The sequence below is a fragment of the Eubalaena glacialis genome, chromosome 14 (genome assembly GCF_028564815.1).
Source record: "Eubalaena glacialis isolate mEubGla1 chromosome 14, mEubGla1.1.hap2.+ XY, whole genome shotgun sequence".
NCBI classification, from domain to species: domain Eukaryota; kingdom Metazoa; phylum Chordata; class Mammalia; order Artiodactyla; family Balaenidae; genus Eubalaena; species Eubalaena glacialis.
The window spans coordinates 79,620,012-79,633,584 of NC_083729.1; the positions used below are offsets into that span (position 1 = coordinate 79,620,012).

General features: G+C 43.6%; 1 protein-coding gene across 7 annotated transcripts in view; it reads right to left on the minus strand.

Annotated features, from left to right (window-relative positions):
- Window positions 1-3,706: 3,706 nt before the first annotated feature.
- Window positions 3,707-13,573, minus strand: part of ST3GAL5 (ST3 beta-galactoside alpha-2,3-sialyltransferase 5) — a 54,245-nt gene continuing 44,378 nt past the window's right edge. For 6 of the 7 annotated variants that reach the window (XM_061210519.1, XM_061210520.1, XM_061210523.1 and 3 more), the window contains 3 exons: window positions 11,164-11,350; window positions 9,534-9,692; window positions 3,707-5,557 (listed from right to left, as the gene is read on the minus strand). In XM_061210519.1, coding sequence (XP_061066502.1) covers window positions 5,309-5,557; window positions 9,534-9,692; window positions 11,164-11,350 — 595 coding nt within the window. In that variant the 3' untranslated portion in view covers window positions 3,707-5,308. The remainder of the gene's footprint in view (window positions 5,558-9,533; window positions 9,693-11,163; window positions 11,351-13,573) is intronic. The other variant, XM_061210522.1, reaches the window with a different exon arrangement.

The following is a 13,573-nucleotide window of genomic DNA, read 5'->3' on the forward strand; positions in this document are numbered from 1 at the left end:
AGAGCTTTTGGATTTCCCCAGTGCATAGGCCAGCTGCAGGGCTACTGAAACCCAAGTTTGTTATGCAAAGGAGGTCATACACAGAGACTTCAAAAAGCCTGAAGAAATGAAAAATGATCTAAATAAGCTTTTCTTCTTTCTATTTCATAACTCAATGTTAAATGATATTTAAAATCCTGTTATCTTTTTTCAGGAGTATTCAAAATTGGACAATAGAAATTAGACAGTCCTTTGTTTCTGCAGGAAGTTTTGACACAAGGCTGTGGTTTTTAAATCTGGCGCCTAGCTCCAGGCCAGAATCTCCTCAGTTGTCAGCCTAATTTTGCAAACTTCCTAAAGAGGAAGGATTCTTTCTAGTTGGAGAGAAGCTAAATCAATGTTTAGTACAGGATGTGAACAGGGGGTGGGGTGGGCAGAGAAAAGGGAGAGGGGAAGAAAATCAGGACTGGCTCTTTATAGAGAAAGGTTTGGGGAAAATTCTGGAGTGACTTTGAAGTAGCTTCAGGCTGAGATGTAAGTGGTCAGGAGAACCCCTTCTGAAAGTTACTCCAACTGTCTTGGCATAAATACTTTAAAAAACACAAAATAGGTCACTAGGAATAAGTCTATAAAGCAATGAGTATGGTGATTATACTGTTTAAAGTCAAAATCAGGATATTTGACCAGCTAATTGGACAGTATAATTGGAACTGAGACTGCCCACCCCTTCCAGATGAGGGGCGCCAGGCTGGCGTGCATGAACCCTAAATGCTCAGCTGTGAAGCAAGAGGTCGACCAGATGTTTCCTGATTCCTGGTCCTGCTTCCGGATCATGAGTGGTGGTGATGTTGGGAGAATAGGAGAGGTTAGTAAGAGAACAGAGGGTCTGTCCCTCTGACTTCTCCAGGATCACAGTGCACACCGTGTTCTTAAATTTAGGTCAACTTAGAGAAAAGTGACATAGATGAGCCACAGGCGACACAGAGAGGGAAAGGCCGCTGCTGGGACATTCCACTCAACTTTTAATTTTAGGACAAGACTTTCGGTTTACACTGGAATCTATAGTTTTACTGTTTGGAGTGTGTGTGTGTGTACGTATGTTTTTTTTGAGTCTTCCTCTTCATACTAAATATCACACTGGAAGAGGAAGCAGCTCTAGAACAAAACCTCATAGTCAGAAGGTATTTTGTCCACCATTTATTTTATTATTTATTTATTTATTTATTTGTTGGCCACACTGTGTGACTTGTGGGATCTTAGTTCCCCCACCAGGGATTGAACCTGCGCCCTCAGGAGTGAAAGCGCGGAGTCCCAACCACTGGACCGCCAGGGAATTCCATCATTGTCTTTAACGTCGTTTTTCTTGAAACTGATTTTCTTCGATAAATCAAAAAAATATAAGCCAGGTAACAGAGAACAGGGTGGAAATACATTGCTCCTTTAGAAGTTACAAGTTTTTAGCGTACAAACAGTTATTGCTGTTATGACATATCTACTGAATAGTCAGTTTCTTACTGTACATTTTCTGAACGTTCACTTTGTTAATATTTCCAGCTACACAAAGGCTGTAATGGCTACATCTGCCCAATCTTGGATGGCTGCCTGACACCAGAGCAAAACTTGACATCTCACTTCTGCCAGACAGAAGGAAACTTATAAACCTGTCATGCTTCTGACATGTCTTATTGACACAGCTCATGGGAAAAATCTGCTTTTAAAAAAGTCATAACTAAATTTCACAGCATGTAATTTATTCTCATTTCACCACAGCCCCGCTGAGTGGCTACTTTTCCTGTCTGTGGAATGGGTTGGAATTTAATATTGGGAACTAGTCAAATCGAATCATTTGGATAATGAAAGTCCAACTACAAAGACTGCGGTTTCCTTTCGGGGAACACTACTTTCTTGTCAAAATTTGAATGTGCGTATGAATGAATGGTTCTCCTCAATTTACTTCAGTTTTATGTTGTGTCAGTTGTAGGTAAATACAGATAAACACCTTGTTCTGTGAACACAAAAACAGGCTAAAATGGCATTGGGATGTAAGAAAGAAGAGAAAAAGACAGAAGTTTGGGCCAGGGTGCCTGGTCCTCCAGGGAAGGGCAGGGGGTGCGCTATGTACTGGGTCTTTTCCCCTGTTGTCTGCACTTTAGTCTGAGAGCTGAGGGTATGGTCATCTGGGCGGCCTTCAGGGAGGGTCAGCGTCTGGGAAGACAGTGTCAGTCCCACGGGCAGCAACACAGAGTCCTTTGTTTGAGGGAAGCATTTTGTCACCATGTGCATGAATGGAAGGCAGGCCCAGCGTCGCACAGTTCCTGCTTGCTACACAAGCGTTCTAAAAGCTCACTTCATTCTAAGGGGAATTCTGCTAAATCACAGAACTAGTCCTTTCCTTCTTTCTCAATGGACTTGACTGAAGTGCACCAAAGAAAGGAAGAAAAAATAACCCACACTTGGATGCCGTAAACCTGCCAAGGAGAATAGATCCCATTTCAAAATCTTCCTATGATGCTGGTCTAAAAGTTTCTCCTAAGACAGAAATAAGGCAAATGTAACAATCCCTTTGATATCAAGTCCCGAAGCACTGGAGTTAGAATGTAGTTAAAATAAAGAGGTCCTTGGTTTCAGAAATCTTTAATACCCTGGGGAGACTAGGGTGTGACTACTGCTTGTTTTCTTTTACAATCAGCCCATGTCTGCACACAAACCAGATTGACCGTTGCCGGTCAAGAGGTCATAGCTCAACAGGAACAGTCCAAAAAGTGGGCTTGACAACTCATTTTAACTAATGGGTCCACAGATGATGAGACCCGCCCCTGCCCCCAAATTTGTGAGAATAGACATGGCCAATGCCTTATTAGTACATTGTTGGGAAATTTAAAAACAACAACAACACCGTGACACAAAAGTATCAGTGAAGAAGGCAAGGTAACACCTAGAGAAATGAAGTTGTTCAGAAGATCCCAATTTAGCTTTGCCTAGAAACACGACACATGTCATCAGGAGATACTCATCCTGGTCCCCAAAACATTCTTCTACGGCCAGCCTAGGTTTCTGGAGAGAATAAGCTCTCTGTAGGAAAAAACAAAAAACTAAAACTCACTGAAATTTTCTGTGGCTCCAAGTTCTAGTGAGAAGTATGTTAAAGTACAGAACACGTGGAAGTCATCCTAAGTTGCCTCAAAACCAATGATTCCATCCACGTAAGAGCATGTGTGCCTACAAGGCTGCACAAAGTTGGAAGCGTGATGGAGGAAACTCAGTTACTGGAGACCAACCTTGTGACACCCTGGGGCACCTGGAGGTCTGTTCCCAGAAAAGCAGGTGGAGACACAGCCCTGAAGCAAAGAAGTAACTTCTAATGAAAACTGCCGAAGTGCTTAAAGTTCTCAAAGATGGTCTCTGGTCAACTCTGACTGGTGGACACCATGAAAGGTCTTTTTGAAAAAAATACGCCTTTTTATTCACTTAGGGCACTTACTGCCTGCCAGTAATTAAACGTTGAGAGGCATGGGCAAAGCAACGTAAAAATGAAAAAAAAAAAAAAAAAAAAAGACACACAGAGGAGGAGGGGAGGGATGAGGCCAGGTCTGGTATTTGTTGAAAGCTGAGAAAGTGCTGGACTGGCTACTTCCCAGCAGCTGTGCAAGGCAGGGGAAACGAGACCACGCGCACCCGTGAGGGGATGCACTGGGAAAGCTTTCCAAGTGTTAGACCCTGGCTGCTTCTTGTCTTTTTTAATAAGCATTTGGGCTTCTCTAAGTAGCCCCTGAGGGATGAGGGGGTGGAGGTGTGTGGTGCAGGCCTGGTCCCGCCTGAATCACAGGACAGCTGTGGACCATTTTCCTGAGTCTCAATATTCAGAGCTAAGTCTCACCATTTAACAGGTAGGAATTTTAAAGCATTTTTTCCTAAACAGTGTCTTACAGAGTAGAAAGCAAAATCCATAGAAAATTTTAAGAAAAGACATAAAACCAGAGAAATCCTATTTTGCTACGCAGGCTGCTCTGAGCTTGACCCCAGAACCCTGGAGATCCAAGGGACTCATTCAGAGCTATGACCTGGCTCCTTGCCCCGCATATGCCGAGGAGCTGGCAGATGTGGGAGCCATCGGCCTGGCCTGGGAGTCAGAGCTGCACCGGGGCTGTGGGAGAAATAGAATTGCGGGAGGGGCAGCAGCAGCGGCCAGCGGAGGAGACCCCTTCATCCTCCAGCCCTCCTCACGGGCATCTGCAGTGAGGTCCTGCCTAGCAGTGGCATCCAAGAAGGACATTTTAGGTAGACTTATAAACTTATTTTCTGGAAAAAAAAAAAAAAGCACTCAAATTAACTAGACCGTAAGAGTTCCTCAAAAGCTTTTATTCTTTTTTGTTTTGACCAGCACACTGCCTGGTACACAATGCCAAGGAGGCATTCAAAAAAAACGTTTTTTCTTAAATAGGCAATTTATAACACTGGGAGGACTTCATTTCAGTGTTTCAGAAAACATGACTATTCCTGGAAAGAGTTTATTCCTCTACGACTCTGGAGAACACAGGTTTTGTCCTAATTTTTATAAGCCACCTCAGACAGACAGTGGAATAATCTGGATTAACATTTAAGTGTTTGGAAGGGCAGTTAAAAACTCTCAAGAAATCCAAGAGTTGTCCTAATTGCGGGGAAGACCGTAGCTTCTACCGCCTGGGGCAGCTTTGCAGTACTCGGAGGACACAGAAAATGTCTCTGTGTCCCTCCTTGACCTGGGACCTGCAGGACAGCTTCCCTGCTTGATTCCTACAAGTCTTCCTGCAGAAGGCAGATCAATGGAGAGGGACGGTGAACTTCTCCGACCGGCCCAGGCCTCATGCAGCAGCATGGCCCAACCAGCCCCAGTGGTTTAGCTACCCAGCACGTCACCCTGGAAGTGCTTCCGACATCTGTCCCACCAAACAGACTAACAGAGCACCAGAATCAGGCATTCAGGGCTGTCATCAAAGGAGTCGCCTCCCTTCTTCCACTTAATGACCTGGGATTCTATGTGCAGTAGACATGAACAGAGTTTTTACAAATTAAATAACTTTCTTAAAATACAATAAAACATCATTACATACAATTCTCTTTGGAAAGTCTTTCCCATTCTCAAAATTAACTTACAAAATTTTGTGCAAAAACACTGGCTTCAAATAAATAGGGAAAAAAAGTGGGAAGAGCGGAACTTTTTGTATTGTTTTTTAAATTAAAAGTTAAAAAACACCAGCTGCACTTCAAAGTTCTTGCAGGACGCATCAAGAAGGCTGTGAAAAACAGCCCTCCGGGTCAGAACTGCATTTTCAAGTGAGGTTTTCTGGTTTCAAAATTCACAATGGATGCCTCCGCTGAGATCCCTCACCACGCCCTCTCTGACCAGCTTCAGGAGGAACCCGGTCTCTGTGGTCACATTGTGCATGGTCTGAAAGTTCATGGCAGCCATACAGAGATTGTCAAAGTAGTGCAAAGGTGTTCTGGGTTGGCTGAGGTCATAGCCAAAGCCCGCCAAACTGACTTCATCGCACAGATGCGTGGCTAAGACAACGGCAATGACACCAATCGTGGGGACGTTCTGGAAAGGAGAAAAGCCAAAAAAAAAAAAAAGGTCTTAGCACAAGTCACTGCTTTACAGGTACGCTACATGCCATGCAAAGTGATGAAAGTGGCAATGGAGGCTGCAATTTTATACGTCACCCAATTTCAAATATCACCCAATTCTAAAGTCTGACTTGCCATCCAAGTCAGGAATCTAGACTCTAAATCATGGTCTGTGATGTGAATTCTTTTAACACACCAGCAAGAGGCAGCCTGGCAGGTCCTGTTGCACCAAGCTGAAAGGTGTTCTTTCTAAAACTTCCACCCACCGGTCCTGCACAGGATGACCGTAATAGCAAGACTAACCCATTTCCTCTCTCATGTGACAAATGTCTACAAGGTCTGCTCTGGGACAAGTGGCCACAGCCCTTCTCCGGACATGGTTTGGGAACCCGTCCTGTCCTGGCTGGCTCCTGTACAGCCTCTGCCTGAGAACACAGCGGACTCAGCTCCCGCTGGTGAAGACTGTCTTCACCCCGTACTTGTGAAGACAGTCTTACTTCACCCCTACTTGCCTTTCTGGCAAATAACACCCCCAGGCCATTTTCACATGTCCTGCTGCTTTCACAGTTTCTGCTCACTCTCTGTTCAGGCAAGTACATTTTTCGGCTCAAATTACGGGCTTTCACATTTGTTTTTTCCAAAATGTACCCTTGCTGACTTTGGCCTAGAATGCCAAATGTCCAAAATTTTGGATTCTGACTGTATCACCACTCCCTCTTCACGTCCAACATCTTGCCACTTGTAAATCTGGAATTGGTTCTCTGGATCTCCCTCACAGACTTGGGTAAAGACAGCACACAGGGCGGCAGACAGGAAGACAGAAAGCCCTGCAATGCCTAAGCCCTCCTTGGAGGCTGCTGCCCATCTACTACTTGATATTCTTTTGTATCGTCTTTCATGTGCAAATATACCTCCTTGGTTCATCTCAGCCGAGTCTGTGACTTCCATAAACAACTCTCCTTTTCTGTAAACTGGAACAACAGTGAACCTTTCAGAGTTCAGAGATTAAGGTGGGATTAGGGAACTTCCAGGGAACCCACCATTCGATAAAAACTGCTTCCTGCTCCGCAGTGTGTCGTGTCTACCTCTCAAAGCCAGCCTCCCTTATTAAAAAGGAACTCTACGGTCATTTTACATGTTTGGAAATAAAAACCAAGGGAAATTGACCCTAAAGAAGCCAGCCTCCTGTTTGGGTTTAGGACTCTAAGGCAGTGTGTCCTGTCTTCTCCACCTGCGGCCAGCTCGGCACACAGCACCTTAGGAGTACCCATCAGTGTTTGTGGAGGAATATAGGGGTAATGCTTGGAGAGAAACTCAGAAACTATCAAAAACTCCCCAGAGCATGTTATCTCCAGAACACGTCCCCCAAGAGCAGCCCTCACTGACCAACAGGCTTCTCTGTCTGCTGGGAGGGCAGATGCATGAGGGAGTTTCTGACAATGCAATTTTAGATCAGAAGCCATCTTTCAAGTTACTGTTTTTATCCAAAAGAAGAATACCATTTTGACAATGATAAAAAATAAGCAAATATTCAATTCAAATGATAAATTATAAAGTAGAATGTAAAAGACTCCTATAGACTCACTCTCCAGAGAAGGGCATTCTTCACAGTTTGGTGATTCTTTCCAAGCTTTTTCCTATGCAACTATATATACATTTTTAGTTTTTAAACAAAAACGGGATTAAATAAACGTTCTGTAACTTGATTTTCTTGCTTAATACATTGTGGAGGTGTTTTCACATCCATTAGTTTTTCTTCATCCTCAACAGTCACACGATATTGCATCGACTATACCATAGTGTTTAAACAGTTCTCTAATGATGAATGTTTACGCTGTTTTTAGTCCTTTGCTATCAATGCTATGATGAACATCCTAGAATAGCCTTGCAGATTTTCTCCAATTTCCTTATAATAAAATTTTTAGAGTCAAATTGCGGAGTCAAAGACTATTCATATTTTAAAGTGATATATGTATTGCCAAACCACCCTCCAGAAAAAGTGCCAACTTATAATTCTGCCTACATTCCTGCCAAACAAGGACATTATCAAGCTTTCAAATCTCTGCTAAGAAAACAGGCAAAAAATGTCACTGTGGCTCTAATTCGCTTTTACTTGATTACTGGTGAAGATGAACATTTTATCATGTATTCCTGGGCTGTATTAATTTCTTTTGTGAAATGTCTGTTCATATCCTTTCCTCATTTCTTTATTGGCTCATCTTTTTCTTTTTGATTTAATAAGATCTCTTAATGCTTTGAGAATACTTACTCTGTAATTTCTATGATAAATTTTCCCCCACTAACTTTGTTTCTGATACCCTTTGCCATTCAGCAATTTCGTATTTCACGTAATTAAATCTGTCCATTTTCCAAAGGTTATTTTTAAAATAAAATCGACCTGCAAACCAACAAATGAGCATCTGCCTGTGTTTAAAATAATACTATGGAATCTAATAAAGAAACAGGGCAGTTTAAAAGATACATAAATCTAAGTGCATTTATAGTGAAACCTCTTTATAACTTAGTTTAAGAATCTTGCCGAAGTATGTTGTCTTTTTAAAAAAATTGTTTTGTTAAAAGTGATGCCAACAGGTTAAAAGCTATAAGCCCACATTCCGGAGGAACCCATGTGCTGCTCTGTGTGGGAGAGCCCAGCTAAAGCCAATCAGAGACCCGACAGTCACTGGTCGGGGGTAGGGCTGCTCTCCTATGAGAGGCAAAACGCATCATGGGTTCAGGACACGTTCCTACAATGGGCAGAAACTACATGGCCCTCCTGGGCTCCCCATGGATGGAGAGGCCAGAGCCCTGGAGGAAAACGGCAGACTGCAAAGGGAACAGCTTCTACTATGTGAACCATTTCACCCGAGCTGGGTGTTCAAGCCTGAAGCTGGAGCCAGAGTTGGATTTAGCTCTTACTGATCGCAGTGAAGAACTAGGTTTTTGTTTTTAAGGAGACTATTCAGGTTATTTGTTTTCCTTAACAAGCACAGAATTCTTCCTTTAAAATTTACACAGTTGTGTTAAAGCATCTTTTTAATTAGAATTTGATTCAAAGGGCAAATAGAAGACCCTGCTCATCTGCCTATGGGATGAGGACCCCTGAGTCTAGCTCTGTGTTTGCAAATTGCACCCTGGACCAGCCCCATCTCCTAGGAGGTATCTCAGGCCCCCAGTGTGGGTAGCAGTCCCCACGTTTCAAAATTCCTTGCTTTTCCTTGTATATAAATGTTTTTGCTTAAACGATTTCCACTGCTTTTAAAAAAGTTTTATTTAAAGACACAGGTTTAGCTATTCAGATCATGAAGAAACAGGTAATAAAGGCATCTCCCCCCAGTAGCAACACAGGCTAATTGCAGGTAAAGAATCTATTGCAGTGAACAGCCTATAGCACCAAGGTTCTCAAAGCAGGCTGAAAAATAAAAATCACCCAGAGAACTTTGAAAATCCCAATGTACAGACCACAACACAGACAGATTAAATCAGAACGTCTGGGGTGGGATCCAGGCATCAACTGAAAAGCACTGCTCTAGAGGATTGCTTATTTACTATCACCTATAAAGTGATGATAAACGTCAATTTTCACCCAAGTGGCCTGTACAGTTAAAATGTAAAGAACTTTTTGACCACCGAAGTTCCTTTCAGTGTCCTGCAGCTGATTATATGGAGTCCTGGAGTAAGAATACCTTAAATAATATCTCAGTGACCGAAGTGCTAACGTGCTGACTATACTAATGAGATGAGCCACCGGGAGTGGGGGGGACTAAACAGTGGGGAGCCCTAAGGTGAAGATGTAGAGAGGGAAAAACACATGGAACATCTAATCCATGACTAGGTTTCATCCCTGGAAGATGCTTCTGGGTATACAGCTGAGCCTAAATGAACATTGTATAGGTGCCTCCTTTCCAACATAGAGAAGAACAGTTAAGTTTCAGTAGCGACAAAAATACCTTATCTCGGCCCCAGAACCTTGACTGAGGCTCTGAGTATTGAAGGATGTCAAAGGCAGTCTCTTTGATAATAACTGGATTCAAAATCCTGAACTGTTTTGGCTGTAATGGGATTTTTTCCGCCACCTGCTTCCAAAAGAAGAGTCGCACCCAAAACGGCTAAGGAAAGAAAGCAAGCAATCATTAGGGGGATTTAATAAAGTTATCTTATCAGTGGAGGGGGGAGAGTACATCCCCTGCTAATGAGGCCAGAACCGTGGGTGTGGCACCTTGTGAGTTTGTGTGCTGCATTCTGTGGCAAAGTCACAGATCTATGCAAATCCAGTACCTCAACTCAGACAAGCAGCTCTAAGGATCTGATTTATGAAGGTGGCACTGGACAAGGAAAGGAACTGCAGAAGCAGCTCTTTATTGATTTGGGGAAGAAATTGTTCAGGTAATGACCTGAGATAGTCAGCCTTTTTAGGATCCAAAGCCACCATTTTGCCCAGGGAAAACCAAGCAAATAGATCCAATTCAAGGGTATGAAGTGTTCTGGGTGCCCCGCCTGTGCTCAGGCCCCCACCATGCACCCCCTTCTCCACTTACTCCACTTCCTAGTCCTGTGATGTCTCTTGGTAACTGACTGTAAGTCATTTCATATGTGCTTCATCTTTCAACTAGAGCAACTACCCAAGAGAAAATCCAGAGGACCACAATAACCTGTACGGAATTGAGCTTTGGAGATACAAATTCTCCAGCACATGAAGCTTCTGTGAAAAGTCTGATACGTCCTGTTAAGTTTACAGTCAGCTGGTTTGTGCAAGTGCATATAAACGCACACACACTGCTTAACAGCTGACCTCTGGAATTTATTTCAACATAATGTGGGGGGGTTGGGGGACTATAAAGTAAGGTGATGGATTATTGTAAAGACAAAGAAAAGGAATATGACCAAGTTGGGGCCATCTCCTCCACATCTGCCCCTCTGGAACGCTGTGAATTGACTCCAACGAGAACACCACCAGGGGCTTCCCCGGTGGCGCACTGCATAAGACGCCGTGCTCCCCATGCAGGGGGCCCGGGTTCAATCCCTGGTCAGGGAACTAGATCCCACAGGCATGCCGCAACTAAGAGTTTGCATGCCGCAACTAAGGAGCCCGCCTGCCACAACTAACACCCAGCGCAGCCAAATAAATAAATAAACATTAAAAAAAGAAGAAAAAAAAAGAACACCACCAATCAAAGCATTTTTGGAGAATCTCTTTGAAAATACTCTTCAGAGAATTTATGTGTATTCTTCTGAATAGCCTCAATAATGGTTTATATTCATGCACATAAATCTAATTTCTGAAAATAGTCGGAAGCCATGTAAATTCAAGTCTGGTGAATGAGGTGGGTGGTCAACCTCAATAATAGCCATTTTGGTCCCAAGCTTGTTATTTCCACTAAGTAATGATCCCAGTTTCCACATGTGACTCAGTCAAGTTCTGAAAGCAATTTCCAGGGGAAGTTCTGAGGGGTTTCTACAAAGGGAGTGTTTATTTGAAAGCATGTGTGTTAGTTTAAAAATAAAAACCTGTTAATTCCAATCAGAGACCCCTTTGCTTTTTACGAAGGCATATCTGATAGCTGAACTTCTAGTGCTTACCAGGGTTTCATTTTTGACCATCGCCTGAAGCCAGTTGAAGTCAACACTCTTAAATAAAACGGCAACAAACAAGTCATTGGAATAATATTCAAGGTCAGACAGTGGCGCACCCTCTGGATAAGTCATCCTTATAGTAGTTTTATTTCCAACATGCTCTGAATATCCTTCAACCGGTGCACTGTTTAACCTATTTAAGTAAAAAGGACAAAGATAAACTGACATTAACCACTTTAACACATGCCAAATTCCTGCAGCGTGTTTTCCACATTTTTTTAGGACTGGGAACGAGGGTGTGGCACCCCTCCCAGCAGCCCTGTCATCCCTCAGCTCTGCCCTTTCCAGGTACTTGATGAACGCAGTCTTCAGTCTGCAAGAGACTCCCATACCCAATCTCTGAATGACAAGCAATGCCATCTAGTCCTGCCACTTTAAGCCAACCCAAACACATTACACTCTGGGCACTAGTAATGTTTCCTTGAAAGCTTCCCATTGTGCTTAGATATTAGTGGTTCTTGCCAGAATTTCAGAAAGGTAATCAGAAAAGAAAACCTAAAAACCGGGGCAAGGCAGACACAAACCATAGTCATATAGACAGGGTTGGGCCAAGTGCAACCTGGTCTTAAATTAAAGCAGGAATTTGGGGCACTCAGAACTGTTAGATCAATGAAGGCTTTGCCAGGGTGGATGCTCTGGGGAAAATGCTAAGAATTCTTCCCAAAGCAGTACCACTCACACAGGTACACAGTTTTGAAATCTCAAAAAAAGTCTGTTTGGTTCTTTCCCTGTATTATCACACCTGTATAAACCTTTCTTTTCTGTTCCACTGCCACTTCCCCACTTCCTCTTCCAGATCTCAGACACCTAACTCCTGGATTATTAAAAGCTATTATTAGACATGACAACTAAATGCACAGCATGATCCTGGACGAGGTATTTTCTTTTTCTCTTCCTTTCTTTCTATTTTATTATTTATTTATTTATTTATTTTTGGCTGCGTTTTTTTGGTCTTCATTGCAGCGCACAGGCTTTCTCTAGTTGTGGCGAGCGGGGGCTACTCTTCGTTGCGGTGCGCGGGCTTCTCATTGTGGTGGCTTCTCTTGCTGTGGAGCACGGGCTCTAGGTGCGCGGGCTTCAGTAGCTGTGGCACGTGGGCTCAGCAGTTGTGGCGCACGGCCTTAGTTGCTCCACGGCATGTGGGATCTTCCCGGACCAGGGCTCGAACCTGTGTCCCCTGCCTTGGAGGCGGATTCTTAACCACTGCGCCACCAGGGAAGCCCTCTTTTCCTTTCTTTTTAAATAATGGACACAACTGGAATAACTGGTGAAGTCTGAATAAGGACTGTAGCTAAGGTCTGTACTGCATCAGTGTTAATTCCCTAATTCTGAATATCGTCATGCGGTTCTATAAGAGAATGTCCTTGTTGTTAGGAAATGCACACTGAAGTATTTAGGGGTAAAGAAGGAGTTTGAGATTTGCAACTAACTCTCAAAGGGTTCAGAAAAGAATAATAGTATATAAAGAGAGAAAATTATAAAGCCAGTGTGATACAGCGTTTTCAACTGAGGAATCTGGGAAAAGGGTGAATGGGAGTTCTTTGTACTACTCTTGCAACTTTCCTGTTAAGTTCAGAATTGCTTTAAACCTAAAAGTTACCCCAGGGGGGAGAGATAAATTGGGAGATTAGGATTGACATATACACACTACGATATATAAAACAGGTAACTAATAGGGACCGACTGTAGAGCACAGGGAACTCTACTCAATACTCTGTAATGACCTATATGGGAAAAGAATCTAAAAAAGAGTGGAAACTATCACGGCACTGTAAATCAACTACACTCCAATAAAAATTAATTTTAAAAATAAATAAATAACATAAAAGTTACCCCAAAAAAGTTTTTCAACTGATCTCCATCATAATCAGGCTAAGTCCCCTTCCTTGGTCCCCAGTGCTCTGTGGCCCCCAGTGCCTGTGCCTGAAGTCCATGCTGTCCAGTCTGGCCCCACCATCACTGGGCATCGAGCCACCTGCCCAGCCCCCTTTCCCTCTCCCAGGCCCTCGTTCCTTCTTCCAGGTAAGGTTCCCCACCCAGATCTCCTGCCCACCTCCTTCCTAAAGGGCTAAATCCCACCATTCTTCAAGGTCAGCTCAAGGCCGCCCTTCTCTTCCACTGCATCTCTCCTCTGGACCGGAGTGCGCACCCCGGTTTCTTACCTCTTCTCCTCCCGTGTATTGGTCGTGCACCATTAGAAGGGCATGTGGGGTCCTGTCTGCCTCCCCCGGTGCCGCCGGTGCACAGCTGCTCACACAGAGTCAGGGTGAGGTTCTGGAAGCCTCAAAACCCTGCATGTGGAATGCTAGGCTCTGGCCTGGACCCTGTGCCCCACAGTGTCTCTGTGTCCTCATGC